This window comes from Suncus etruscus, chromosome 11 (genome assembly GCF_024139225.1).
Source record: "Suncus etruscus isolate mSunEtr1 chromosome 11, mSunEtr1.pri.cur, whole genome shotgun sequence".
Lineage (NCBI taxonomy): Eukaryota > Metazoa > Chordata > Mammalia > Eulipotyphla > Soricidae > Suncus > Suncus etruscus.
The window spans coordinates 84,889,502-84,916,243 of NC_064858.1; the positions used below are offsets into that span (position 1 = coordinate 84,889,502).

Genomic DNA, 26,742 nt, shown 5'->3' on the forward strand with positions numbered 1-26,742 from the left:
GCATGCAGAAGGTCGGTGGTTGGAATCCCGACATCCCAGATGGTCTCCGAGTCTGCCAGGAGCGATTTCTGAGCATAGAGCCAGGAGTAATCCCTGAGCACTGCCAGGTGTGACCCAAAAAAACAAACAAAAAAAGGTTAGAGCAGGGCAGGAAGAAAACTGCTGGAGCATTTGATATAAAACTGTTTCCTCATCTGTAAAGCACAATTATATATTTAAGAGTTGTCTATGAGGGGCCAGAGAGATAGCACAGTGGTAGGGCATTTGCCTTACACAGGCCAACCTAGGAGGGATACGTTTCAATTCCCAGCATCCCATATGGGACTCTAGCATGCAGGTGCGATTTCTGATTGCAGAGCCAGGAGTGACCCCCTGAGCACTGCTGGGTGTGATCCAAAAAATCAAAGAACCAATCAATAAAATAAAGTTTAAAATATATATATATAAAAGACTTGTGGGGCCGGAGAAATAGCATGGAGATAAGGCATTTGCCTTGCATGCAGAAGCTCGGTAGTTCGAATCCTGACATCCCATATGGTCGCCCCAAGCCTGCCAGGAGCAATTTCTGAGGGCAGAGCCAGGAGTGACCCCTGAGCTGGGTCAAAAACAATCAACTAATCAATAAAATAAAATTTAAAATATTAAAAAAAAAGTTGTCTATGAAAGAGATGCAGCGTTGAGTCGAGTTGCACTTTTATCTACCTAATTTCAAAACCTTAGTCCCTATCCAGGCCCTACATGCTTTTCCCAGACTAGCAAAGGAAAATCATGATCGGGGGCGCCCCCTAGCGATCCATCCTTTTCTTTTCCCTGGAAGTCGTATCCCTGGCTCCTTTAATATCTCAAGTCCGTCCCTTCGCGGAGTGGATGTCAGATGCCGATTGGCTATTTCGAGTATAGAAGGCGGGGCCTAGAACCGCTGAAACGGTGCTGATTGGCTAAGATTGTGCAGCGGGGGGAAACTTCCGGAAATATCCGTCCTCCCGCGTTCCATCGGGTGGCATCCGGCGCCAGCGGCTGCTCCGTGGCTCCCCCTGCAGGCGGCTCGGAGACGTGCACTGGCGGAGCCGGTTAGCAGGGTGGGTGGTGGTGGTGGTGGCGGTGGTGGGCTGCGAGTGGTGGTGGGGGGCTGCCGAGTCCCGCGTACCCCGGTTCAATTAAGGGTTCGGGAAGGTTTGGGGAATGAGAATTCCATGCCCCGGCTCTGCATCAGGTTCGAGAGCTCCGTCTCCCATCTGCTCCTCCGACTTTTCGAGAAAAGCATCTTGGGAGGGAGCCCTGCAGCAGGGGCCCTGGCCAGAGACTTCCTCCCATCGTGCGCCCCAATTCCAATCTTGAATTTGGGGGGGCCCCATGGGGAAGTTCAGGCCCACGTTCCTAACTTGGAAGAGTTAGAGGGTTCGATCGAGGCTGCCGGATCCCAGTCTAGTTTTTGTTTGTAGGTAGGCCTTGGGAAATAATTGGAGCATGAGGGTGCAGGCTCCCAAATGTTGAGACTTCAGCTCCCCAATTTCTCCCCCTCTAGTGGGGTCCCGAGGCTTGGAAACAGCATGACGACGGAGACCTTTGTGAAGGATATCAAGCCTGGCCTCAAAAACCTGAACCTCATCTTCATTGTACTGGAAACAGGTGGCTATGCTGGGGCGGTGGGCCTCCCATCTCTTGTCCCTCTTCTCTTCCCTTCCCGCGTGAATTCTACAGGGGTAGGAAAGGAGGGGGGAAACAACAACTGGGTAGTCTTAATTTACTCCCAGAATGGCAAATTGCTCCCCAAGACATCACTCATAACTAGTCTCTTCTAATCCCCTGTCTACATGGAGAACTAACTGCAGTTTTAGTTTTTGGTTTGGGGGCTGTACATCCTGTGGTGCTCAGGGCTTACTCCTGGCTCTGTGCTCTAAGATCACTCCCTGATCACCTTTTTCAGGGGTTCAGAGAATCCCATATGTGATGCTGGGGATATAACCTGTGGTTGATAGCATATCCTACCTGCTGTACTTTCTCTAGCCATGCAGTTGAATTTAGATAGACTACCTAACCGGACCATCCCTTCAGGACTGCAGGACAGGGCTTTTTTGTTAACCTTTTTGTGGCAGACTTCACCCTCCAGTACCACCACTTATGTGCCCACTCAAGGGGCTTATTTTCATCCTGTTCACTCATCTTTTTCCTCCCCCACCAATCTAAGTCTTATTCCTCTAACCACCACCGTTCCTCCCTTGACCGTTCACCACTTCCATTTATCTGGTTCTTCTAGGCCGAGTGACCAAGACGAAGGACGGCCACGAGGTTCGCACCTGCAAAGTGGCTGACAAAACGGGCAGCATCAACATCTCTGTCTGGGATGACGTGGGAAACCTGATTCAGCCTGGGGACATTATTCGACTTACCAAAGGGTAAGCCCCTGGGGACTCCTGGTATTCCAAGGACAGGACGAAGTTAACAGTCCCTGTAGCACTGCCTAATATTTTGAATCCTGCTTCTTGTGCTCCCACAGGTATGCTTCCGTGTTCAAAGGTTGTCTCACATTGTACACTGGTCGTGGGGGTGATCTTCAGAAAATTGGAGAGTAAGTTTTGAGGTTAACTTTTGGAAGCAGCTGGCAGGCCCCAGAGCAGGGAATGTAAAACCTACAGGGAGCTGACTTGAAGCTGTACAATCTGTGTCTTGTTCTGGACCTTTCTGAGGCTTCCAATGTGGCCGTAAGGATGAGTTCAAAGCTTCTTCTCTTGCAGATTCTGTATGGTTTATTCTGAGGTTCCGAACTTCAGTGAGCCAAACCCAGAGTATAGCACTCAGCAGGCGCCCAACAAGACGGTGAGTCCTATGGCCATGGGAGACAGAATAGGGCAGGCCAGGAATCATGGAGGGGAGCAAGAGATGAATGTGTGACTTGTGCCTTCAGGTGCAGAATGACAACAGCCCTACAGCCCTCCCACCTACCTCTGGAACCCCAGCTGCTACTTCAGGTAAACTATTCCCTCCTCCCCTCTCTGCTCCGACACTCCAGTCTGGAAAGCTACATTTCCCTGGCCCTTTCTCAAATCTTTCAATATATATCTTTATTTCCTTCCACCTGTTTCCCCTGCCCTTTGTTGAGGGCAAGAGGGTATTTGAGGCCATACCTGGCGATGGCCATGGCTGACGCCTGGCTCAAGAATCATTCTTTTTTTTTTTTTTTTTTGGTTTTTGGGCCATACCCGGTAACGCTCAGGGGTTACTCCTGGCTATGTGCTCAGAAGTTGCTCCTGGCTTGGGGGACCATATGGGACACCGGGGGATCGAACCTCGGTCCGTCCAAGGCTAGTGCAGGCAAGGCAGGCACCTTACCTTTAGCGCCACCGCCCGGCCCCTCAAGAATCATTCTTAAGGGCCGGAGAGATAGCATGGAGATAAGGCGTTTGCCTTGCATACAGAAGGATGTTGGTTCGAATCTCGGCATCCCATATGGTCCCCCAGGCCTGCCAGGATCAATTTCTGAGCATAGAGCCAGGAGTAACCACTGAGCGCTGTCGGATGTGACCCAAAAACCCAAAAAAAGAAAAGAATCATTCTTAGGGGACTGGAGAGATAATGATTAGGGGATGCTTGCCTTGCATGAGGTCATCCTGGTTTTGAAATCAGGCGTCCTATAGAGTCCCCTGAACACAGCAGGAATAATTCCTGATGGCAGAGTCAGGAGTAACCCTTGAACATTGCCAGGTATGGCCAAAAAAAAAGGGAGGGGGATATCATTCCCGGGGCTGGAGCAGTGGTGCAGGCAGTAGGGCATTTACTTTGTGCATGCTAACCTAGGACAGACCGCAGTTTGACCCCCGGCATCCCATATGGTCCCCCAAGCCAGGAGCAATTTCTGAGCACATAGCCAGGAGTAATCCCTGAGCGTCACCAGGTGTGGCCCAAAAAACAAAAAGTCATTCCCAAGGGTGCTTTGGGGGCGATCTATGATGCTGGGATTAAGCCCAAATCTGCCACTTGCATGGCTAGGGTCTTACCCATTATACTATCTCTCTAGCCTCCCTCATCTAGTAGTTCTGCAAGTCCTATAGTATAAAGTTCTTCCATCACTGACAGAGTTCATTTGCCGTTATCAATCAAAAAGGAACAGTTTCTCTACAGAGATGCTCTCTGTTCATTTTTTTCTCTGCTGCTTCTCTGGTAGGAATCTGCCTCTTTTCTAGCCTATTTGGATGCACTGCACAGTTCTAGTTTTGGGGCTACATACAGCATTAAAGGGATCTCCCACATTGGTGCTTCAGGCACGACAGGGTGCCAGATATTGAACATAGTCCTTTGAGCTATCTTATCTGCCACAATTCATTGTTCATTTTTCATGTGTTACTGATACGAGTAGATTTGGAATGTGCACTAGAGTTTGAGAGTCTTAGATGGTTCCTTTTCGGGATCAACACCCTTCATAAAATAAAGGCCCGCTTTCGGGCCTCGGGGGACCCTTCAGGCTTTTAGTTCTTCCTTTGTGTGAATTGGTTTTGTTTTGTGCTCACATCTGGTGGTGCTTAGTGGATACTCCTGGCTTCTTAGGAGTATCAGGAATCTCCTGGCAGTACTCAGGGGACTATATGGGATGCTAGGGATCAAACCTGAATCAGCCACATACAAAGCAAGCTCCTTACCCACTGTACTATCTCTCTGGTTTTGGTTTTTGGTTTTTAGGCCATACCTGGTAGCACACTCAGGGATTACTACTGACTCTCTGCTCAGAAATTGCTCCTGGCAGGCTCAGGGAACCATCTGAGGTGCTAGGGATCAATCCGGGTCCATCCCGGATTGGCAGTTTGCAAGGCAGATGCCCTACCACTGTGCTATTTCTCCAGCCCCTTGTGCGAGTTTTTTTAATTCCTTCTTTGTTGGTCTCTTGGGTAACTAGGCTTTATTACAGATCATCAGCTTTCTGTTAAAAACTGCTCACCAGCACTCCTTTGTCTCCTGCTTCATTGGAACCTGGATTTTTCTGTTCTGTTCTGGGTCATCTCCCTGCTTGTCCTTCCCTCCCTGGGTGTTTGCTCTTGCTTGCTTCTGAGTTATGCTTCTCTTTCTCTCTGTTATGCTTAGCTACTAGCTTCCTCAACACTTCCAATTTAGATCTACCAGAGGATATGTGTTTTTGTTCTTGTTTTTTTTTGGTTTTTGGTTTTTGGGCCACACCCATTTGATGCTCAGGGGTTACTCCTGACTATGCACTCAGAAATCGCTCCTGGCTTGGGGGGACCATATGGGACGCCGGGGGGGGGGGTGGGGATCGAACTGCGGTCCATCCTATGCTAGCGCTTGCAAGGCAGACACCTTACCTCTAGCGCCACCTTCCCGGCCCCTTGTTCTTGTTTTTAATATCATAGAGAAAATGAGCATATAGTGGGCTAGAGAAATAGTACAGCAGTTAGAATGCTGGCTTTCATGTGGCTGATTTGGGATTGATTCCTGGCACCAAATATGGTCCCCCAATCCCCACCAGCTGTGATCCCTGTGTCCAGAGCCAGGATCAAGCCCTGTGTACCACCAGGTGCAGCTCCCAAACAAACAAAAATGAGCATTTAAGGGGTCGGGAAGGTGGCGCTAGAGGTAAGGTGTCTGCCTTGCAAGCGGATGGACCGCGGTTCGATCCCCCGGTGTCCCATATGGTCCCCCCAAGCCAGGGGCGATTTCTGAGCACATAGCCAGGAGTAACCCCTGAGTGTCAAACGGGTGTGGCCCAAAAACAAAAAACAAAACAAAACAAAATGAGCATTTACTGTCTGGCATATGGCTAAGTGGTAGAGCACATGCCTTGCATGTATGAGGCCCTGGGTTCATCCCCAGTAACAAAACCCAAAAAGTCTGTATCTGGGACTAAAGAATATAGCAGAGCAGGTAGGGTGCTTGCCTTGCACATGGCTAACCCAGGTTCAGTCTCCATTATCCCATATGGTCCCCTGAGACTCGCCAGGACTGATCCCCAAGCTCAGAACCAGGAGTAAGCCCCTGCCCCCAAAAAGAAAGTTTATATCCACGGTTTTTGTTTGGTTTGGGTAGTGCTGGGTTTGAGTGTAGGGCCTCACCACACATGTAGAGTTTTTGCTCTATTGCCGAGTTTCATCCTTTACCTTAGAGTCTATATATATATATATATATATATATATTTTTTTTTTTTGATTTTTGGGTCACACCCAGCAGCGCTCAGGCGTTACTCCTGGCTCTACACTCAGAAATTGCTCCTGGCAGGCTCGGGAGACCATATGGGATGCCGGGATTCGAACCAATGACCTTCTGCATGAAAGGCAAATGCCTTACCTCCATGTTATCTCTCCGGCCCCAAGTCTGTATTTTTCTTTTTTCTTTTTTTTTTTTTGGTTTTTGGGCCACATCCATTTGACGCTCAGGGGTTACTCCTGGCTATGCACTCAGAAGTCGCTCCTGGCTTGGGGGACCATATGGGACACCAGGGGATCGAACCTCGGTCCGTCCTAGGCTAGCGCAGGCAAGGCAGGCACCTTACCTCTAGCGCCACCGCCCGGCCCCCAAGTCTGTATTTTTCATTGAAAATATCACTATCATATGCTTTTACATCTCTTTGATTTGATAGCTTATAGAAATATATTTAGACATTTGGGCCCGGAGAGATAGCACAGCAGCGTTTGCCTTGCAAGCAGCCGATCCAGGACCAAAGGTGGTTGGTTCGAATCCCGGTGTCCCTATCATATGGTCCCCCGTGCCTGCCAGGAGCTGTTTCTGAGCAGACAGCCAGGAGTAACCCCTGAGCACCGCTGGATGTGGCCCAAAAACCAAAACCAAAGCCAAAAAAAAAAAAGAGAATATCATAAAAAAGAATATCATACTAAGGTTTTCTGTAGTAAATTTTTTCTTATTTTTGGGCCATACCCACACCAATGCTCAGGGGTTACTCCTGAGTGTAGACATAGGAATCACTTCTGGCAGGGCTTGGGGAACTATATGGGGTACTGGGAATCAAACTTTGGCTAGCTGCCTCCAAGGCAAGGACCCTCCTAGCTTGCTGTCTCTCTGGCCCCCATGTAGGTAGCAATTTCCAGATTTCCTTCATAGAGCCACACTTGCTATGTCTGGTCTCTGTATTCTGTGCCATGCCTGGTGAGAACTGTGATCTCTCTCTTCCTCCCTCTGTCTCTCCTCTTTCTAGCTCTCTCCTTTGCTTTCTCACTTTCTCGCTCTCGGTCTTGCTCTCAGGGGTCATCAGGATGGACCTTGCCTACCTTGGTTCTCTAATTTTCTGTTTCTTCCTCTTTTGCAACTAGCCTCTGAAAACCAGAACGGAAATGGACTGAGTACCCCAGCAGCCCCTGGCGGCAGTGGTCCACACCCCCCTCACGCACCCTCACACCCGCCCAGCACCCGAATTACCCGAAGCCAACCCAACCACACACCTGCTGGCCCTCCTGGCCCCTCCAGTAACCCTGTCAGTAACGGCAAAGAAACCCGGAGGAGCAGCAAGAGATAGCGAGAGAGCCTTCCTCGATTCCTGCTGTCAGAGGCTGGTCGGTGAGCCAGAACCCTGGTTTTTGGGCACCAGGCAGCCTTCTGTGTGGACATCACGCTGCGAGAGGGACAGGAACTCCATAAACTTCCCCCCAGAGGGGTGCTGGGCTATAGTCAGTCCCCCTCTACTGGCTGAAGTGGCCTGTCTAGGGAACTCAGTGTCCTCTGTCTGCCTGCTCTCTTTACAAATGAATTAGTTTCTTGTATGTATGATGTGAAAAGACTAGTTGAATCCCTTCTTCCTAATAAACGTTCACCACTCCGGACTCGACTGCTTTTTAACTACTTGGTACTTTGCATTTATTGAGAAAACACCTGGCATTTGAAGGGAGAAGGGTGTCTCTAGGAGGTGTAGAGGGGAGAGGTGACAGGTGAAGCGGACTCGGCAAAGCAGGCCTGCCCCTTTAAGGTAGTGTCCCTCCTCTCCTCCTCCCTGCAGGTGACCCTTGCCCGCCTGCCTGCCCGCCCCCCCCTTCCACAGCTGGAACCAAGAAAGCTGTGTCCCCCTTCCTCTGTGTCTTCCTGCCTTCTGCTGTCAGGTAATGCCAGCCACTAGCCCTCTCTCCCAACCCTGGGACCACTCGCCCCCAACAAACTTGGCTGTTCTATCCTCTTCCAGGCCTAAGGAAAAGACCTTCATCTTCCCCAAGTCTTTTCCTTCCATCCATTCCCAAGACTCTTACTCACTCCTGGTTGGGGTAAGAAACTGCTAAGGACAGTATCTTCCCCAAGAGTCTGAGGCTGCCCCTTCCAGAATGCTTTACCCCCTCCAGCTCAGGGACCACCTGGGTCCAGTTTTTTTCTGGGAATGTGGGCCTGGGGATTGGCAAGGAACAGAACCCAGTGCCAGAGGACAGGTAGTGAGGCGAGAGAATAACAGGGAAAGGCAAAAAGGAGTGAAGGGGTTGGCGAACTGTCTAGAAGAAAAGCTCAGGTCCAGATTCTTCGCCATGTGGCTCCTCCAGGGGCAGAGGGTGGTGGCCCCTCCCTATTTGGGGGCCCAGCAGACTGACCTTTGATGCCACCCCAGAGACCAGTGAACCATTAACTCCTCTCTGATGTGAACCTTCCCACACTGGCCCCACCCCTGACCCCGCCCCGAGGTAGGTGGGCTAGGAGGGGGCGCCTGACCATTGCCAAGGCCTGACGTGGCCTCCCTCCACCTGGGCACCTGGAGGCTGAGCTCAGCTCCTTGCCTCCCTCTCTGAGGAGCATAGCCCTGCCAGGCACTGAGGTGACAGCTCTTATGCTGCCAGTGGGGTGAAGCCCACTGAGGGGGGACAAGGAAGGGGCAAGGAAGCAAAACCAAGGGGTGGGGTTTAGGACATGGTGGCTGGAAGGTCAGCTCTGGATCAGGTGAGCAAGTGCTTTAGTGACTAGCAAATGAGATGCTTCCGGCTGGGGGTGGGGAGGGTCAGAGAGTGGGGGGTCTTCCCTAACTGAGCCTTGAGCAGTCACCTACCTTTGCCCTTTTCTTCCAGGACACACTTCTCAGGATGTTCCAGGGAGACTAGAAGCTGCAACCAGAGCCTCTCTTCCCTTTCCCCCTAATAATGGGGCTCCCAAGGAATCATCTGCTGGCTGGGCTGTGTGTGTGGGTGGCCTTGGGCTGGGTAGGGGGCTCAGCCCCTGACCTTGGCCCTGCTGAGCAAGAGCAGAACCATTACCTGGCCCAGCTGTTTGGGCTCTATGGGGAGAATGGTACGCTAACAGCCGGAGGCCTCGCACGTCTTCTCCACAGCCTGGGGCTTGGCCGAGTACAGGGGCTTCGCCTGGGACACCAGGGGTATCCAGCAGGCCGGGCTTCCCCAACAGTTGGCGACAATTCCACACACAGGTACTTTCGGCATTATCTATATGCACCCTGCCTGCAGTTCAGCATTTGGCTGAGTCTGTCTGGGGCTCTATCTCTGCCTGGAATCTCACCTTTTTTCAGCCCCACACCCCTCACCCCTTCTATCTTGGTCTTTATTTGCCTTCATTTGAGGGCAGTGCTCAGGACTTACTCTGGCTCTGCATACAGGGATCAATCCTGGCGGGTTCAGGGAACCATATGGGATGCTGGGGATCAAACCCCGGTCATCTAATTTCAAGGCAAACACCTTGCCCGATGAGATAAATATGGCTCCAGCCCCCTCTATTGTCTTCCCTCTCTCTGTCTTCCAGATCCTGGGGCTTGTAAGTGCCTTGTTTATAGTCATAATATCTCCAGACTGGTTCCCAATTTATAGTGTTTTTGTTCTCTCCCAGTTTTTCTCGCCCTTATCATCTCCCCCAGTTCTTAGGCCCTCCTATAAATGGCCAATCACCTCCCAGGACAGACCACCCCATGGTTTCTGGGTCTCAGGAGCTTCAACCAATGGGTGGTCCTCCCATTTCTCCTCAGCAACCTGGGAACCCCTGGAGGGAGTTGGTTCCTTAGTGACCAACTTGCTTTCCCAATCATTCCAGGCCGCAGGACTCGGAGCTGAATGTGGATGTCTGGGCAGGGCTGCCTCTAGGTCCATCAGGGTGGGGAGACCTGAATGAGCCAAAGGCCCAGTCCCCGCCCCGTGGACCAGGCACCTCGGGTCTGGACCTTTTTCAAAGGCTCCTGCTTCTGGACCACTCACTGGCTGACCATCTGAATGAGGATGTAAGTCTAAAGAACTGTCAAGAGGGGAAGAAGGGACTGGGAAGATAGCATATAGGTAAGGGTTGCATGGTGCAGGATTCTGATCTGGCACCATATGACCACCTGAGCAGTGCTGGGTATTACCCAGGTGGACCCCCCCAAGAGCTGATAGGGTAGTCCTGTAAGACCTGAGCAAGAGCAGCCCCATACTCTCAAGTTGAAACATGGTAATATCTCCTGAGCACTGCTTTGGAGGGAGAAGGAAGAGGGCCAGACAATAGTAGCACAGGTAGGGCGCTTGCCTTGCACATGGCTGACTTGGGTTTGATCTTTGGTACCCATATGGTCCAGAGCCAACCAGGAGTGACCTCTGAGTGCAGAGCCAGGAGCAAGGCCAGAGCTTCTATACTGCTGGGTACAGCCCCTCCCCCTAAAAAATAAAGCAAGAAAGGAGTCATGGGATTCTTTTTTTTGGGGGGGGGGTTTGGGCCACACCCATTTGATGCTCAGGGGTTACTCCTGGCTAAGCGCTCAGAAATTGTCCCTGGCTTGGGGGTGACCATATGGGACGCCGGGGGATTGAACCGAGGTCCTTCCTTGGCTAGCGCTTGCAAGGCAGACACCTTACCTCTAGCGCCACCTCACCGGCCCCGAGTCATGGGATTCTTGGTGAAGTGGGGAAGGTACTAGAAGACAGTGCTCATTGGAACCAGGAACCATACCCAGCAATGCTTGGTTGACTGAGGTTCAGTGCTTGGACCTGGTGATATTTGGGGGACCATATATTGCTGGTAATCAAACCTGGACCTCAAACTTGCAATCATGCACTCCAGCCCTCTGAATTGTCTCCCCAGCCCATGGTATTTATTTTTATTTAGTTTGGGGGCCATACAAATGAGTTCAAGGCTTACTCCTGGCTCAGGAATCACTCCTGATGGACCTTGTGGAACTATATGTGATGTCAGGGATCAAACCTGAGTAGGCTACATACATGGCAAGTGCCTTTCCCTGTTGGCCTATCTCTCTAGCCTGTAGCCATAGCCTTAAGATAACTAGAAATGGGGCCTGGAAGGTGGCGCTAGAGGTAAGGTGTCTGCCTTGCAAGCGCTAGCCAAGGAAGGCCTGGGTTCAATCCCCCGGCGTCCCATATGGTACCCCCAAGCCAGGAGCAATTTCTGAGCGCATAGCCAGGAGTAACCTCTGAGCATCAAACGGGTGTGAACCAAAAAAAAAAAAGATAACTAGAAATGTTTAAATTTTTTTTGTTTGTTTTGTTTTTTTGGGTCACACCCAGAGGCGCTCAGGGGTTACTCATGGCTCTGCACTCAGAAATCACTCCTGGCCGGCTTGGGGGACCATATGGGATGCCTCCATGCTATCTCTCCGGCCCCTAGAAATGTTTAAATTTAATATGTGATAATGTTTAAACTTTGTAATTTACAAAGATAATATCTAGATGTGATCTTAGGGCCTGTTCTCCCAATGGTGAAACATGTTCCTTTTGGACTTAGAGCACCTAATGCACTCGGAGTTCCTGGCTCCAATTTAGGGGTCACTTTGGCAGGGAAGCTTGGTGCCAGTGTTAATACAGCTGTTAGGGCATTTGCATTGCAAGTGGCTGACCCGAGTTCCATCTCTGGCACCTCATATTGTCCCCTGTGCCTGACAGGAGAGATTTCTGAGAGCAGAGCCTGAAGTAATGCTCCAACTCTGCTGGGTGTGCCCCATAAAAAATACAAAACGGGGGGGGGGGGCTGAAGAGATAGCATGGAAATAGGACATTTGCCTTGCGTGCAGAAGGATGGTGGTTTGAATCCTGGCATCCCCCAAGCCTGCCAGGAGCAATTTCTGAGCATAGAGCCAGGAGTAACCCCCTGAGCACTGCCGGTGTGACCCAAAAACCAAAAACAAAACAAAATAGGGACCGGAGCAATAGCACAGCGGTAGTGTTTGCCTTGCATGTAGCTGACCAAGGTTTGATTTCTGCATCCAGTATGGTTCCCGGAGCACCACCAGGAATAACCCCTGAGCACCACCAAGTGTGGCCCCAAAACCAAAAACCAAACCAAAACAAAAAATCAGAGCAGCAGTGCCCGGGTGGACCTGGAGATGATAGTCAGTGGAAGGAGAACTGAGAGTGGGCCAATTGCAGCCTACCAGGGAACCACCAATGTTGAATCTTGGAAGCAGCCCAAGAAAGTGAATGCCTCATTACAGGAGGCTTCAGGGCCAAGGAGAGACAGCTATGTAGCCGGCTGGCCTCAGAGGCAGTTAGAGGGCATTTCAGGATTTTCCTCGGAGGGTTCAGCTTACCAAAGCACTTCACCAATTAATGAAGTCATCAGTATTACTTGTCCTGGGTGCCTGATGCTCCTGCAAACATGAGCACAGGGGAGTCTGGGAAAAAATCAGGAGTCCAGGCAGCACAGGGTCCAGAGGGGAATCCCTGGCTTCTCTGCAATTCCTCAATGTCTGACTCCTGCTTCCTAGTGTCTGAATGGCTCCCAGCTGCTGGTCAACTTCGGACTGAGCCCGGCAGCTCCTCTGACGCCCAGGCAATTTGCTCTGCTTTGCCCAGCCTTGCTTTACCAGATCGATAGTCGGGTTTGCATCCAGGTCCCAGGCCCCAGCACCCCTGGGAACCTATTATCTGGTCAGTGCATGAGAACAGTGCTGGGGCCTCCCAAATCCTGGTAGGGGGGTGGGCCCCCAGCCAAGATGAGTGGGGGGCTATTGCTCCCTTCTGGCAGCTTCTCCACTTACCCCTAACTTCCCCTCCTGGTTCTCCTCAGCCCTGGCTCACAGCGCCCTGGCAGTTGTGTTCCTCAGCCTCCCAGCTCCCCTCTCCCTGCTCCTGCTGAGGCTCCTGGGACCTCGTTTACTGCGGCCCCTGCTCGGCTTCCTGGGAGCCCTGGCCGTGGGTACTCTATGTGGGGATGCGATGCTCCACCTGCTGCCTCACGTACGTGAAGCGCCTTCCTTGTGCCCCTGCCCCATCCAGGGTTACCTCCAAAACCCAGTCCCTCTAAGTCTTCTCACAGCTGCAGAAGGGTCGGGCTAACCAGACCTGGTCTCGGACAGGCACAAGAACAGCACATGGGCCCAGGAGGACCACCTCAGGAGGACCTGGGGCCAGGGATATCGGTGCTCGGAGGCCTCTTCCTGCTCTTTGTGCTGGAGAACTTGCTGGGGCTTCTACGGCAACAGAGGACCAGGACAGTGAGTGGAGCCCCTTGTCTCCCCTTGTGCCCAGACCAATGGCCTTAGCTGAGCCTGGCCCTGCAGGCTGGAGGTGAGGGGCCAGTGTGCTCCTGTGCAGGCCCTAGCAGGGCCCTGGGAGTGAGCAGGGGCTCCTCAGCAGAGACCCGGGGTGCCTGGCCAAACAGCCTTTTCTATGGAGCTCAAGTCAACAGGAAATAGGGAGGTGCCACCCTGGGAGAATAAAGTAGATTTTCCGGCCCAAGGCCAGTGGCACCAGGTGCCCCTTTTCTCAGCAGGGAGGCTGGCCTCACCTCAACCGCAGGCCCTGCTGCCTCCTCCACCAGGAAGGATACCCTCCCATTTCAGAGATGCTGCCTGCACACCAGGAAGGAGCACCGGACACCTAACCCAGACCCAGAGGATAGCACTGCGGTGGCCCTGCATACCCTGCAGGCTGCAGTGCCAGGTAAACAGAGGAGGGGCAGAGCTGTCTCCTGGTCCTCCACCCCCACCTATGGCCACCAACACTTCTCTTGTCCTTTCTGCAGAGCCAGGGGCTCAGGGTCAAGAGGAATGGGACAGCCGGTCCCCTTCTGCCCCAGCACTGCCTGGGCACCAAGGCCACAGCCACAGCCATAACCACGGGCACCAGAATGGCAGTTTCACATGGATGGTTCTCCTGGGAGACGGTTTACACAACCTCACTGATGGACTGGCCATAGGTGTGCGGGGCAGGCATTGGAGGCGGGCAAGGGACCAGGGCAATGGAACCTTGGTGGCTGGGAGAGAAGTGGCCACAAGGAACACAAGCCCTGCCGAGGCAGGGAAGGGGATGTTCTTCAGGCCAGACCACCTCTCTGCAACCCACAGGCGCTGCCTTCTCCGACGGCTTCTCCAGTGGCCTCAGCACCACACTGGCAGTGTTCTGCCATGAGCTGCCGCATGAACTGGGTAGGCAGGGCAAGGCAGAGGCAGTGTCTGGGGAAGAGCCCCACCTGGTGGACTCCAACCCCCAACTCTGTGCCCTCTCTCTCCGAACAGGCGACTTTGCCATGCTGCTCCGGGCTGGGCTGTCCTTCCGGAAGCTGCTTCTGCTGAGCCTGGTGTCTGGCGCCCTAGGACTGGCGGGTGCAGCGCTAGGGGTGGGGCTCAGTTTAGGCCCAGTCTCCCTCACCCCTTGGGTGTTTGGAATCACAGCGGGAGTCTTCCTCTACGTAGCCCTGGTGGACATGGTGAGGACCCCCGGGGCAACAGGGAGGGGGGGTGATGCTCCCACCTGCACCTGGGTCACCAGAGCCAGGGGTGGGGGTTCTCCAGTGCTTTCTTTTATTTTTTTGTTTTGTTTTGGGGTCACACCTGGCAGCGCTCAGGGGTTACAACTGGCTCTATCTATGCTCAGAAATCGCTCCTGAAAAAAAAAAAAGAAAGAAAGAAATCGCTCCTGGCAGGCTCAGGGGACCATATGGGATGCCGGGATTTGAACCACCGACCTGCATGCAAGGCAAACGCCTTATCTTCATGCTATTCCTCTGCCCCCTCCATGCTTTCTAACACCCCCTTTTCTTCTCTCCTCAGCTGCCAGCTCTGCTTCATCCTCCCGAGCCCCTCCCCGCACTGGAGGTGTTCCTGCAGGGGCTGGGGCTACTACTGGGGGGTGGTCTCATGCTCACCATCACCTTGCTGGAAGAGTGGCTGCAGCCCCTGCAGGCTGAGGGCTGAAGGGCTGGTGGGGCTGGATGGGAAGGGAAGGGAAGAAGGCGGTGGGTCTGCTCTTCCTACCCCCCCAACCACAGGAATGGAGGCGGGACACAGGGCCAGTAGGAGCAACAGGATTTTAATAAACAGAACCCATCCCAAAGCCATAACTACGACAGTTGTACTTGCACCAAAACAGCATAGAAAACCAGGAGGGGAGGACTCAAAGCAGGTCAAGAGAAGGTGTGCAGAGGGAGAGTGTGGGGTGCATCCATCTGGGGTGGAAGCATTGTGCTTTAGCCCAGGGGAGAGGGGGGCGGGCAAATGCACCAAGGTCCCCACGCTGTCCTGCTGCCCTCAGCACCCTGGGGAGTCAGGCATCTGGGCAGAGCTGCCCTTTATTGCTGCCCACCAGCATCAAACACCCCCGACCCCAACGCTAGCACCACAGGGGGATCCGGGACAGGGAGGAGGCAGGAAGGGGAAACATTGCTTAGAGAAAGATTCCACTAGAATCCAGTGAATTGTGCTCAGTTCTCTTTACTTCCTACAACCGAGTACATGGGTCACAGGGGGGAGGATGCAAAGGGTTGGGGGGGCTGCCCCTCTGTGCCCCCCACACCCCTGCAAGGATGGTGGTGTCTGCAGCATCACAGGTCATGCAGGGCAAGGGGACAGGGAAGGTCACACACAGACGCCCACAGGGGGACCAGAGAACACCCCTGAATATACACAGCTGTACACAGGGAAACCCCCCACCCGGCCCCCATCCTAACCCTCTCCCCTGTCTTGCTCTCCCCCTGCAGGCAGGAGGATCTGTATTGCTTTGAGAGAGCCACCCTGGGGGGTTGCTCTGCCAGGCACCCTCCCCCCCACCCCCATTTTGGCACATCTGCAAGACTCGTGGCAGGCAGGGGGGGGCCCTCCCCTCAGCCAGGCTTCTCGTGCTCAGAGTTGAGGAAGGGGTAGGAGATCTCATCCTCCATCTGTCCCCTAACCCTTCCCGAACCCCTTTCGAACCCACGCCGGCAGAAACACCCCCCACCCACCCAACACACACATACAAAGCTGAGCTATCCAGGAATACGGGACACAGAGATTGTCCGGGGAGGGAGCAGAGGCAGTGGGAGGAAGGACTGGAAGCAGAGACCCCCACCCTGGCGTGGGGGTCAGACTGGCACACAGCTACTTTAGTGCAATTGGAGAGGGTGCCCAGAGTGAGGGATGAAGACGGGAGGGGAAGGGCCGGCGCTGGGAACCCAGAGCAAGGGCCAACAGAGGGTCTCGCGCGGGACCCCCCCCACCGGCCTTCCCAAATGCAGTGACAGTGTCCCCCCTCACACTCTCGGGCAGCAGCAGCCTCAGATCAGTACCTTCAAGTAATTCAGAGCGAACCCTCCCTCCCACTCCCAGCTTCCTCCTGGCTCTGGGATTTGGTCGCTTCTCTAGGGGGGTGGGTTGGGAGGAGGGGGTCCCCTCAGCAGCCCCTTCCATCACAGCCTCCCTCTTCCCAGCCCAGGGGGCTTGGTCCTTAAAGAGTCCTCACCCTGGCCTAGCCTGGGGTCAAGGCTGCCATGCTCAGAGGGCAGGAGCTGGGCAGGGCCTGCGATGCTCCCGACCCTCCTCCTGCAAAGGGAGGAGTCCACAAGGTGGGCACCCCAGGAGGAGGGTTTCTGGGCTTGGGTCTGTAAGGCTATTTTCCTTTGCAGTGAAAGGGAAGGGAATAGAAGGGAAGGTGTGGGAGATGAACACTGGGTATGGGGAGAGGGTGAGAAGCGAGGGGAAGGGGCCCCCGTGGAAACCGTCAGTGGGGTCACTGGCGTGCACAGACCCAGAGAGCCTCCTCCCAGCCCCTCCACTTGGGGCCTCAACCTTGCCGCTCCAGGCCCTGCCCAAGACCCCGAAGACGGGGGGGACGGACGTGGGCACAACTGCAGAACCATTCGCTCTGCTCTGAGCCCCACTCCCCACCTCCAGCCCCTTCTCCCCTTCTAGGTCTAGGGGGTTGGAAGGTGCTTGGGTGGTCAGACAGCGGCGGAAACAGTATTGAGTTTTCCTTTGGTTACATATTGAAGGCAAAGGTGAGCTGGACTTACAGTCAAAACGGATAGGGAGAAGGAAGGGAGTGGGGCCGTGGCGGGGTAGCGGAGGGGGGCAGCCCCCGCAGCCCCCAACCAACCCCAGGAACACATGTCTAAGTGGGGGGCAGTCCCTCAGTCTCATCTCTCCCACCCCCCGGCAGCACCAAACTCAAGGAGAAGCCCCCTCCCCAGGGGCTGCTCCCCACCCCGACATGAGCTGTACATTCAGTGGTTCTCAGCAGTCCTATGGCTCAGGGGCCCACAGGGGGGGGGGACGGAACAATGCGGGGAGGTGGCCCGACAGTCTCACTGGAGCAGTGGCAGTGACCCGGGTCTGGGGGCCCTCCATTCCCGACGGGGACTCCCAGTTTGTGCCATTGGTTTTTCTCAACGCTAGTACACAAACCCTTCCGTAGCCACCACCTCGTCAGAAACGGCTTCCCCCAACCCCAATCAGAAACAAAAAACTGGCTCTTTCCATCTCGCCCTCCGATCCACATCCACATCCACGTGTGTTTCCCTGTCTCCTAGGTCGCCCTCGCTCTGTCTCCTTTGCTGGGCCCCAGGCCCCTCACTTAAAATAGGCTTTTTCTCAAAAGTGCTTATTACTTGAAGCAAGTGCTTTTAGAGCTGTGGTGGGGAGAGGGGAGAGGCAGGGCAGGGTCAGGAGGGGTCCTTCCTCCCCACCCTAACCCCTGAAGATTGGGGGGCATTCTGCCTGTTTTACTTCTTCACACCCGTTTAAGTCAAAGAGGTTTTTTTTTTCTTAAAAAGAAAAATCTTAACATTAAATAAATATGCAGTGGCCATGAGAAATGGTCAAAATGCTTCAAAAAACAAGGGGCTGGGGAGCCCGGGGTAGGGTGTGGGATTTCCTTTGGCATAAGGAGGAGGCTGCTCACCCTCCAGACTCCTCGCAGCCACATGAGGAGGGACAGAGGATGCACACCCCACAACCGGCCCCAGCACTGCTGACAGGTGCTGGCCGAATAGGGCAGCGAGACCAGGCAGCCGCCAGAAATCTCATCCAGCAAAACAAAGGGGTTCTAGACCCTGACGCCGATTCTTCCTGTCGTAACCCGACATGAATAAAGGAGAACACGACTGATCCCCGAGGGAGGGTCTTTGCTGGGGGACCCATCTCCCTGCTCCCTCTGTCCCCCACCAACTAATTCCCAGCACCAAAATGAGAGGGGTGGGGGTGGAGGAGGAGCTGCGGGTAGGTGGGAAGAGAGAGCGAAGAGAGAGCGAGAACTGAAGTGAGAGGCGAGCATCGCAGAACCAGCAGGGTGGGGTGGGTGGGGGCTGCAGCCCTTAAAGAGAGGTCACATTGATTGTCGTGTAGGGGCGGACAGGAGAGGGCAGGGGTGGGGGGTGCTGGGCACGAGGGGGCATAGCAAGGCCCTTTGGCTTTGAAAACAAAAATCACAAACTAAATGCTGCACAATCCTTCTCACCAAGAATGGTCACTTGGAAGCTTTGAAATGGTTTAGGAACTGAGAGGTGGCAGGAAGCAAGACATAAAGGAAGGGGGCAGAGAGGGAGTGGGGTAGACATGAGGCAGGAAGACTCGGATGGCCAATCCAGGCTTCCAGGAAGGGCATGAGGTATGGTTAAGGGGACCAACTGGGGGGGGGGGGGCCCTCTGCCCACCCTCGGCAAGGGTGGCAAGACAGAGACACAACTGAAAAGTGGGTGAGATGAAGAAGAAAGCAAGTCCATGGGCAAGGGAAGGAGACTGGGGGAGGGGGGTCCCCAGAAGAAAGACCCAGTATTGTGTAAACGAAGCCTGTCCAGTTCTTGGGGGACAATACTGATGGCAGCCAAACTGGGCGCAGGTGCTCTGTGGGGTGGAGGGAGTGTGACCTATATTCAAGTTCTGTGTCTTGGCCCCTGGCTGAGGTATCAGTGTGAGGATGGGGGACGCGGGGGGTGGGGGGAACAGGAACATGAGAGGGGAATTGCAGGTCCAACTGTCCAGAGCCGTGAGCCAGGAGATGTGTGTGGACAGACGGGGGCGTCTGAAGGGACCAGGGCCAAATTCAATGCTACATTTAGAGAGAAAACTGCCCCCCTCTCCTCACTCCAACCCAGTTTGGCTGTCAGGGTGGCAACCTATAGGAATCTCCCCAGTGCAGCCCCAAGCACAGTGCAGCCCCATGTCTCCCCATGGCTGGGAAGGAAGGCAGGGACCAAACCTCAGTGCCCAACGGTTTCTCCCTAGATCAGTGTCAGCCTCATACCAGAGGGGAAGCCTGGGGTCCATGTGGTCCCCTGAGTCTGCTTGGCCCCTTCCACCATCTTTGGCTTCAGATCAGGAGTTACTGGGGGCCAGTAGGGGTTGGGGGTGGGGGAAAAGAGGAAGTACTCTAGGACATAACGGAACATGGAGGCTGGGGGGGGGGTCAGGGCAGGGCGGGGAGGCACAGGAGGAAGAACACAGTCCCTCCCTCCCTCCACATCCATGCAAACACATGCCTGAAACACGTAGGACATACTAGTGCTGTGATTTGAAATGGAAAGGAAATTAATTGGTTTCCTTTAGGACAAAATGCTTACTTAAAAATTCATGACAAGCCTCAAAAGTTAAAGGAGAGAGAGGAGAGCCAGGGAGAGAAGGGCCTCAGGCTCTGCCCCCCCCCTCAAAAAAGAAGTCAAAAGAAGCGAGGTTAAAGTGCGTGGTAGGGGTCCAGGCCAGGGGGGGCAGGCTGTGGGGGCAGAACCAGCCCTTGATTTGCATATGAGGAGCCAGGGGAGAAAGAGTGCAGGATGGGGCCCAGGTACAGTAGTTGCTGCTTCAAGTGTTTGCATTTGAACTTGAGGGGTGATGGGGGGGGACAGAAGTGGGGGGAAAGTTCCAGGCCCCAGTGCTAAATACCCTCCCCCCTCATCCTCTAGCTGCCCCAGAAGGGGGAGGGGGACACCCCCAGAGTGCTCACACAGTACCGGAAATTAAGGCTTCTCACTGCTGCGGGGATGGAGGGGCCGGGTGAGCAGGGAGGCAGTGATGGGGATGAAAGAGGAGAGAGAGGGGTCTGCCTGGCACAGAAGGGCAGGGGGGCAGCGGGCCACAGAGAAGGGTCAGGGGGAAATGGGGGTGGTAAGGAGCTGGCAGCAGAAAGGGGGAACTGAGAGACAGGGGGATAGAGAGGAGGAGCCAGGCATTTAGCAATCATTTTGGGACACTTGGCAGAAGGGGTCGCCCTGGGGGTACCAACGGCCTGGGGTGCTCCCTGTCTGTCCCAGACCCCTGCCAGGATGGTGTGGCAAAGGGGTGAGAGGCAGCTCCCCAGTGCTTCTGTTGCCCCCTCCACGCCCCCCCCCCCACACCCAGTCGTGTTCTCCTTTAAAGTGCCCTAAATGTATAGACTTTTTCTAAATAAATAGAATAAGATATCAAGCCACCGGCAGGGAGAGGGACATGAAGGGGCTACTCTGAGTAGCAGCCATCTAAGCCAATGGCGCCATGCCGCTCCTGGCTGTAGGGGCAGGAGGCCCCATGGGGCAGGGCGCCGCAGCCACCCACACCCACCGTCTTGGCGGCTGCGATGCTGCAGTTTTTGAGCAGGCTGAAGCTGAAAGGACTGACGGCGTCCTTGGGTGGGAAAGGCTTCATGGTGGAAAGGATCAAGGCCAGGCAGTCTGCCACATCTTTGTTGGGGGCGCAGGCCAGTGCTGGGGTGTGACCTGCGGGGCAAAGGCGGAGAACTGAGGTACTATGTCTTGCCTCTCCAGTCTCTTCTCTATGGAGGGAAGCCCAGGCCAGCAAGAACTGGGGGGCTCAGAGTTCCAGGGACCAGAGAGACTGATGGGCAGATGGGCTCAGTGTGGGGGCAAGGACGGAGCATGGGGGGCAGGAGAAGGTGTGGGAGGACTTCCAGAAGGCCCTGCTGGCGCCCCCTGAGACTCCCTGTCAGACTCCCCTCAGAGACTGGCGTACTGGTGGTGGGTGCCTGCTCTGACGAGTCCCCTTGGGAAGAAAATCCAGTTGATAGCAAGATTAAGAAGTCACCTCCTGAGCGGTGTCCCTGACCCCAAACCCAGGAGAGGCGGGGGGCTCGGGACCCCACCCACCTTCTTCATCCACAGCCAGCACTGTGGCCCCCCGACTCAGCAGGGCCTGCACCACAGAGGCCAGACCATTCCGGGCAGCAATGTGGAGTGGCCTAGGGAGGGAAAAAAAGGGCACATGAGACTGGGCTGCTGGAGTAGTGGGGAATGTGAACACACATGAGCTCTGGGGGCTCCCAGGGCAAACAAAGGCAGCTCTCACTTCACCCACCTGCCTCCCCCAGCCAGGAGTCCCCTGCCCTGGGCACTCACATCTGCAGCGCACTGTTGGTAGCATTGATAAGGCCAAGGTCTTGGGTTTCTGCCAGGATCATGAGGGCGCATTTCTCGTGGCCCTGAGGAAGAGGAGCAGAGCACACACTTGGGGAGAGGAGTTTGGGGGATGCAACAAGCCACGGGTAAGAGGCAAGAAGGGTGGGCGCAGGGAGCCGAACTGAACCAGGCACCTCCCCTCATGCCATACCCCAACTCTGCAGCCCACACCCCTCCCTCCAGGCTGTACCTTGCTACAGGCCAAGTGGAGGGCAGTGTTCTTGTTCTCATCCAACACGGTCAGGTCTGCCTTCCCTCGGTACAGCAGAAATTCTACAAGGCAACAGGGCACTGATGCCTCCCCACTGACTGTCTCCAAAGGCATGCTCCTGCTTCCTGACCCCCACCCATATCTCTTTTTATGGTTTGTTTTTTGGACCACACCCAGCGGTGCTCAGGGGTTACTCCTGGCAGGCTCGGGGACCATATGGAAGCCTGGAAATTGAACTCACGTTTGCCTTGGTTTAGTCGCATGCAAGGCAAACGCCCTACCACTGTATTACCACTCCGGCACTTTTTTTTTTTTTTGGTTTTTGGTTTTTGGGTCACAACCAGCAGTGCTCAGGTGTTACTCCTGGCTTTAGGCTCAGAAATCGCTCCTGGCAGGCACGGGGACCATATGGGATGGCGGGATTTGAACCAGGAACTGTCCTGTGTTGGCCACGTGCAAGGCAAATGCCTTACCACTGCGCTATTCCTTTGGCCCCTCAGGATCACTCATGGCTCTTCGCTCAGGGCTGACTCCTGACAGTGCTCCAGGGACTTAGGGGATGCCGATGATAGAACCTGGTCGGCCACATGCAAGGCCAGCATCCTACTTGTTGTTCTAATGCTCAGCCCCTTTTAAAATCTTTTAAAAACCCAAGAGGTGCTTCCCCATCCATTCGCCCACCCCTAGCCCCTTCATACCCACAGCGGCGGTCTGCCCGTTCTCAGCCGCCGTCATGAGCGCCGTACGGCCGGTGTGGTCAGTGGCGTTCACCTCAGCTTGATGCTGCAGCAGCACCCGGAGCCCAGAGACATTGTCCGCAAAGGCAGCGGCATGAAGAGGGGTCCTGTGGGAAGGTGGGGGGGAGTGAGACCAGGAAGCCTTCACTACCCAGACACCTGAAGTAATCAGGCGCTGACTCCCTCGCAACCCTGCCTCCCACACTCACCGTCCTTTGGCATCACGGCTGTTCACAATCTTGGCACCCAGAGCTCCCAGCAGCATCTCTGTGGTGCTGTCCTGGTTATTAATTCTGGGGAAACAGGCAGGATTGGCATGTGGACCAAGGGAAACGAGCCTTCTATCCCAAGTCCCATGACAGACCGTTCTGAAGGGCCAAAGACAAAAGGGACTTACACTGCACAGTGCAAAGGAGTGAAGGGGTTTCCTTCCAGGTATGAAAATGGGCTGTGTTCAAGTAACAACTCCAGACAATCTTCATGTCCTGGGATGGAGGAGAAGGATGGCAGAGGGGTAAAATTGGCAAATTGGTAAAATATTTCTGTTCTGTCCCATCACTTATTCACATTTCTTTTGTGTGTGTGTTTTGTTTTTTGTTTGTTTGGTTTTGGTTTTCAGGCCACACCCAGTGACATTCAGGGGTTACTTCTGGCTTGGGGGACCATATGGGGCTCTGGGGATCGAACCCAGGTCTGTCCTGGGTCAATTGAGTGCAAGGCAAATGCCCTATCGCTGTGCCACTGCTCCGGAACCCATTTATTTACATTTTTAGGCCACACCTGCTGGTGCTGGGTACTGAGTATCTATGTGGTGCTGAGAATCCAAACAGGGCTTCTCATATGCAAAGTAGGCACTAAGGTCATTGAGCTAGCTCATAGGGCCCCTGTGCAACCTCCTGACACTCCACTCCACCTCCAGATTCAGATCAACCTGCCCTCAGCCCAATACCCCCAAGTCTCTGTTCATGTCTGCCTGCCTCCAGCCCTGGGCCTTGTGCCTGTACCAGTGTAGGAGGCCCAATGCATGGGCGAATATCCACTGTAGTCCACTCCGGCATCCAGGGGATCTGTGGAAAGGGCGGCCTGCAGCAGGGTCCGAAGAACTGCAGCATGGCCACAGGCAGAGGCCAGGTGGATGGGCGTGCGACCCTTGAAGTCTCGGCACAGCACAAACGCATCGTGGTCCAGCAGGGCAGCCAGGCAGTCCTCACAGCCAGTCACTGCCTGTAGGGAGATGAGATGTGGGTGCATATGGATGAGGGGACACTCCTTTTATATTGGCCAGTCATGGAGCTGGCCCAGGATTAAGAACTATTCCAGAGCCAGGTAGAAGGCATAAAGGGCTGGACAGAAGCTTTTCAGACAGACACCCTGAGTTCTATCTTTTTTTTTTTTTTTTTTTTGGGCCACACCCGGTGGCGCTCAGGAGTTACTCCTGGCTGTCTGCTCAGAAATAACTCCTGGCTGAGGACCATATGGGACACCAGGATTCGAACCTACCACCTTAGGTCCTGGATCGGCTGCTTGCAAGGCAAATGCCGCTGTGCTATTTCTCCAGGCCTCTGAGTTCTATTTTTAACCCCACATGGTCCCCAGCAGCATCAGAAGTTCAAAGTCAAAAACTAAAACAATGGGGCTGAAAAGATAGCATGGAAGTAGGGCGTTTGCCTTGCATGAAGAAGGTGGTTCGAGTCCCAGCATCCCATATGGTCCCCTGAGCCTGCCAGGGGAGATTTCTGAGCGTAGAGCAAGGAATAGCCCCTGAGTGCTGCCGGGTGTGACCCAAAAATCAAAAAACAAACAAACAAACAGAAAAAAACTAAAACAAATGAACTTGAGACTATGGAGGTGCTTAGTATAGTGGGTAAGGTGTTTGGCTTGCATATGGTGGACCCAGAGCTGATCCATGTTACCTCATATGGTCCCCCAAGTCCCACTAGGAGTGAACCCTGAGCGCAGAACTAGGAATAAGTCCTAAATACAGCCAAGTGTGGCTCAAACACAAAAATAACCATATTAAGGGTTCTAATCCATGTCTTTATTTTGGGCCATACCCAGCGGCGATCAAGGGTTACTCCTGGCTCTGCACTCAGAAGTCGCTCCTGGCAGGGTTAGGGGACCATGTGGGATGCCGGGGATCAAACCCAGGCCTGTCTCCAGTCGGCTGAGTGCAAGGCAAACGTCCTACCGCGATGCTATCTCTTCAGCCCTAATCCATGTCTTTCTAAATTTTTTTTTTTTTGGTTTTTGAGCCACACCCATTTGACACTCAGGGGTTACTCCTGGCTATGCGCTCAGAAATCGCCCCTGGCTTGGGGGGATCGAACCGCTGTCCATCCTACGCTAGTGCTTGCAAGGCAGACACCTTACCTCTAGCGCCACCTTCCCGGCCCCTGTCTTTCTAACTATTAAGGACCAATGTTTTCTTCCTTCACTGCCTCTAAGCCCAAAGATAATTAGATGGAAAGAACTGATCCTGGTGTTTTGGAGTAGAAGAAAAATTGAGGGAGAATAAATAATAAAAAAAAAATCCCATGACAGGGGTGCGGGGGGTGCGGAGCAGAGGTAAGGCCTCTGCCTTGCTGCACTAGCCTAAAACGGACCAAGGTTCGATCCCCTGGCATCCCATATGGTCCCCCAAGCCAGGAGCGATTTCTGAGTGCATAGCCAGGAGTAACCCCTGAGTGTCACTGGGTGTGGCCCCAAAAACCAAAAAAAATAAAAATAAAAATAGAAATTCCATGACAGGGAATAGGGAAGGAGAACACAGAGATAAAGTAAAATACAAGGTGCTTGTCCTCACATGCAGCTGATCCAGGTTTTATTCCTAGCATCACATATGCACAGATGGTCCCTTGGGAATCACCACAAGCACAGAGAAAGGAATAAACCCTGACCACCAAACAATATGCTCTAAAACCAAAAATAAACCAATAAACAAAAATCCCATGGGAGGAAGAAGCAGCTTTCAAACAAGATATCACAGAGGATGGGCCGACAGGTTGAGGTCACAATGCTCATTTGACAGCACCAGTGGGAAAGTCTTGGACAGAGCGTATAGCAAGCATGTAATCAATGCAGATTAACTGGAGAGATCAACTGGAATTCTTTTTTTTTTTGTCACACCCAGCAGCGCTCAGGAGTTACTGCTGGCTCTATGCTCAGAAATCACTCCTGGCAGGCTCAGGGGACCATATGGGATGCCGGGATTCGAATCAATGACCTGCATGCAAGGCAAATGCCTTACCTCCATGCTATCTCTCTGGCCCCAGCTGGGTTTGCTTCTCGCACAGCCCCACCTGATCTCCCAGGTCCAAAATTGGGGCCCACTTGTTAGACAATCTGGGTTTGTTTGTGTGTGTGTTGCCAGGGATCCAACTCAGCCTCACACTGCAAGGCAAGCAAGCCACATGCCCAGTTCTGGCAACCTAATTCCCCCACTGCTAGCGGTTCCTGTGTGACGTGTCTACTAATGGGCCTCTCTCCCCTAGTGAACACTCACCCCACGGTGGAGGGCAGTGCGACCCCGAAGGTCAGCAGCATCAGCTGTGGATCCTTTCTCTAGCAGCAGGTGTACACAGTCCACATGACCGTTCATGATGGCCAGCATCAGTGGGGTTCTATAAAAGAGCAGGAGGGAGGGTGAGGACCCAGCAGGGAATGGAAGCCCCAACCCCAACCCCAACTCACCGGCCATACTCACTGGCCATAGACATCCACGACATCTGTGATGTCAGCTCGCTCCCCACTGTCGATCAGCAAGTGCAGGGAATCAGTGTGGCCAGAGGCAGCTGAGAGAAAAAGAGGGTCCAGTCAGGGGGAAGGAGACCAGCCAGACCAGGCCAAAAGTTGGGTATCATCGTATAGGAAGACACAGGCAAGAGTAAGATGATACTCAGTTATTAACCCAAAACAAAGGCTTTCCCCAACCTCCTCCTTCCTTAAATCTCTTCCTTTGATTTGTAAAAACTCAACCAGATTACTCTCAAACTTCTCCCTCCTAGTATATGGATATTGGTTTAATAAAAAAAAAAAGGACTTCTGGCTTTTGACACTGACACCATGAGGAAGAAACCATTGAGAAGCTACTAACTCCATTACTTCTCCTGACTGGCTTGGCTTATTATTTCTTTGCCACTACCCTGCTTCTTCAGACCCCTCTGCATGGGGTTTAGAAACACAATGCCTGGGGTGATCTCACAACTCGTAGATTTTATTTTACAAATGGCTCTCAAACCCAGGACCCAGGGACTCAAGAAGACTCCAATCATTATTGGAGTACCTTGACCCTTTAGTGGCTAATCTCTCTAT

General features: G+C 53.7%; 4 protein-coding genes across 7 annotated transcripts in view; 3 read left to right on the forward strand and 1 right to left on the reverse strand.

Moving 5' to 3' along the window:
* The window catches only part of ESYT1 (extended synaptotagmin 1), a 224,043-nt gene that overhangs the window by 129,388 nt on the left and 67,913 nt on the right, over window positions 1–26,742 (forward strand). The gene's annotated exons all lie outside the window — the stretch shown is intronic.
* On the forward strand, window positions 1,005–7,775 carry NABP2 (nucleic acid binding protein 2). 3 transcript variants are annotated; one of them, XM_049784082.1, is made up of 7 exons: window positions 1,005–1,070; window positions 1,526–1,629; window positions 2,258–2,396; window positions 2,498–2,569; window positions 2,736–2,817; window positions 2,906–2,969; window positions 7,269–7,775. In XM_049784082.1, exons 2-7 carry the CDS (start codon window positions 1,551–1,553, stop codon window positions 7,469–7,471), a joined length of 639 nt encoding a protein of 212 aa, XP_049640039.1. In that variant the 5' UTR covers window positions 1,005–1,070; window positions 1,526–1,550; the 3' UTR covers window positions 7,472–7,775. The 3 variants fall into 3 exon arrangements, with proteins under 3 accessions (XP_049640039.1, XP_049640036.1, XP_049640037.1); XM_049784079.1 differs by having other exon boundaries at window positions 1,015–1,079; XM_049784080.1 differs by lacking the exon at window positions 1,005–1,070 and adding an exon at window positions 1,259–1,442.
* SLC39A5 (solute carrier family 39 member 5) lies at window positions 7,996–15,064 on the forward strand. Its single transcript, XM_049784110.1, has 11 exons — window positions 7,996–8,048; window positions 8,991–9,346; window positions 9,961–10,144; window positions 12,614–12,776; window positions 12,916–13,085; window positions 13,205–13,342; window positions 13,691–13,790; window positions 13,873–14,046; window positions 14,195–14,275; window positions 14,366–14,556; window positions 14,900–15,064. Exons 2-11 carry the CDS (start codon window positions 9,063–9,065, stop codon window positions 15,041–15,043), a joined length of 1,629 nt encoding a protein of 542 aa, XP_049640067.1. The 5' UTR covers window positions 7,996–8,048; window positions 8,991–9,062; the 3' UTR covers window positions 15,044–15,064.
* Window positions 17,915–26,742, reverse strand: part of ANKRD52 (ankyrin repeat domain 52) — a 30,057-nt gene continuing 21,229 nt past the window's right edge. Inside the window, exons 19-28 of the mRNA XM_049783992.1 lie at window positions 26,135–26,222; window positions 25,934–26,051; window positions 23,436–23,655; window positions 22,829–22,916; window positions 22,641–22,724; window positions 22,393–22,538; window positions 21,674–21,756; window positions 21,424–21,506; window positions 21,175–21,266; window positions 17,915–20,787 (exon numbers count right to left, since the gene is read on the reverse strand). Of these exons, the coding sequence (XP_049639949.1) occupies window positions 20,531–20,787; window positions 21,175–21,266; window positions 21,424–21,506; window positions 21,674–21,756; window positions 22,393–22,538; window positions 22,641–22,724; window positions 22,829–22,916; window positions 23,436–23,655; window positions 25,934–26,051; window positions 26,135–26,222 (1,259 nt within the window). The 3' untranslated portion in view covers window positions 17,915–20,530. The remainder of the gene's footprint in view (window positions 20,788–21,174; window positions 21,267–21,423; window positions 21,507–21,673; window positions 21,757–22,392; window positions 22,539–22,640; window positions 22,725–22,828; window positions 22,917–23,435; window positions 23,656–25,933; window positions 26,052–26,134; window positions 26,223–26,742) is intronic.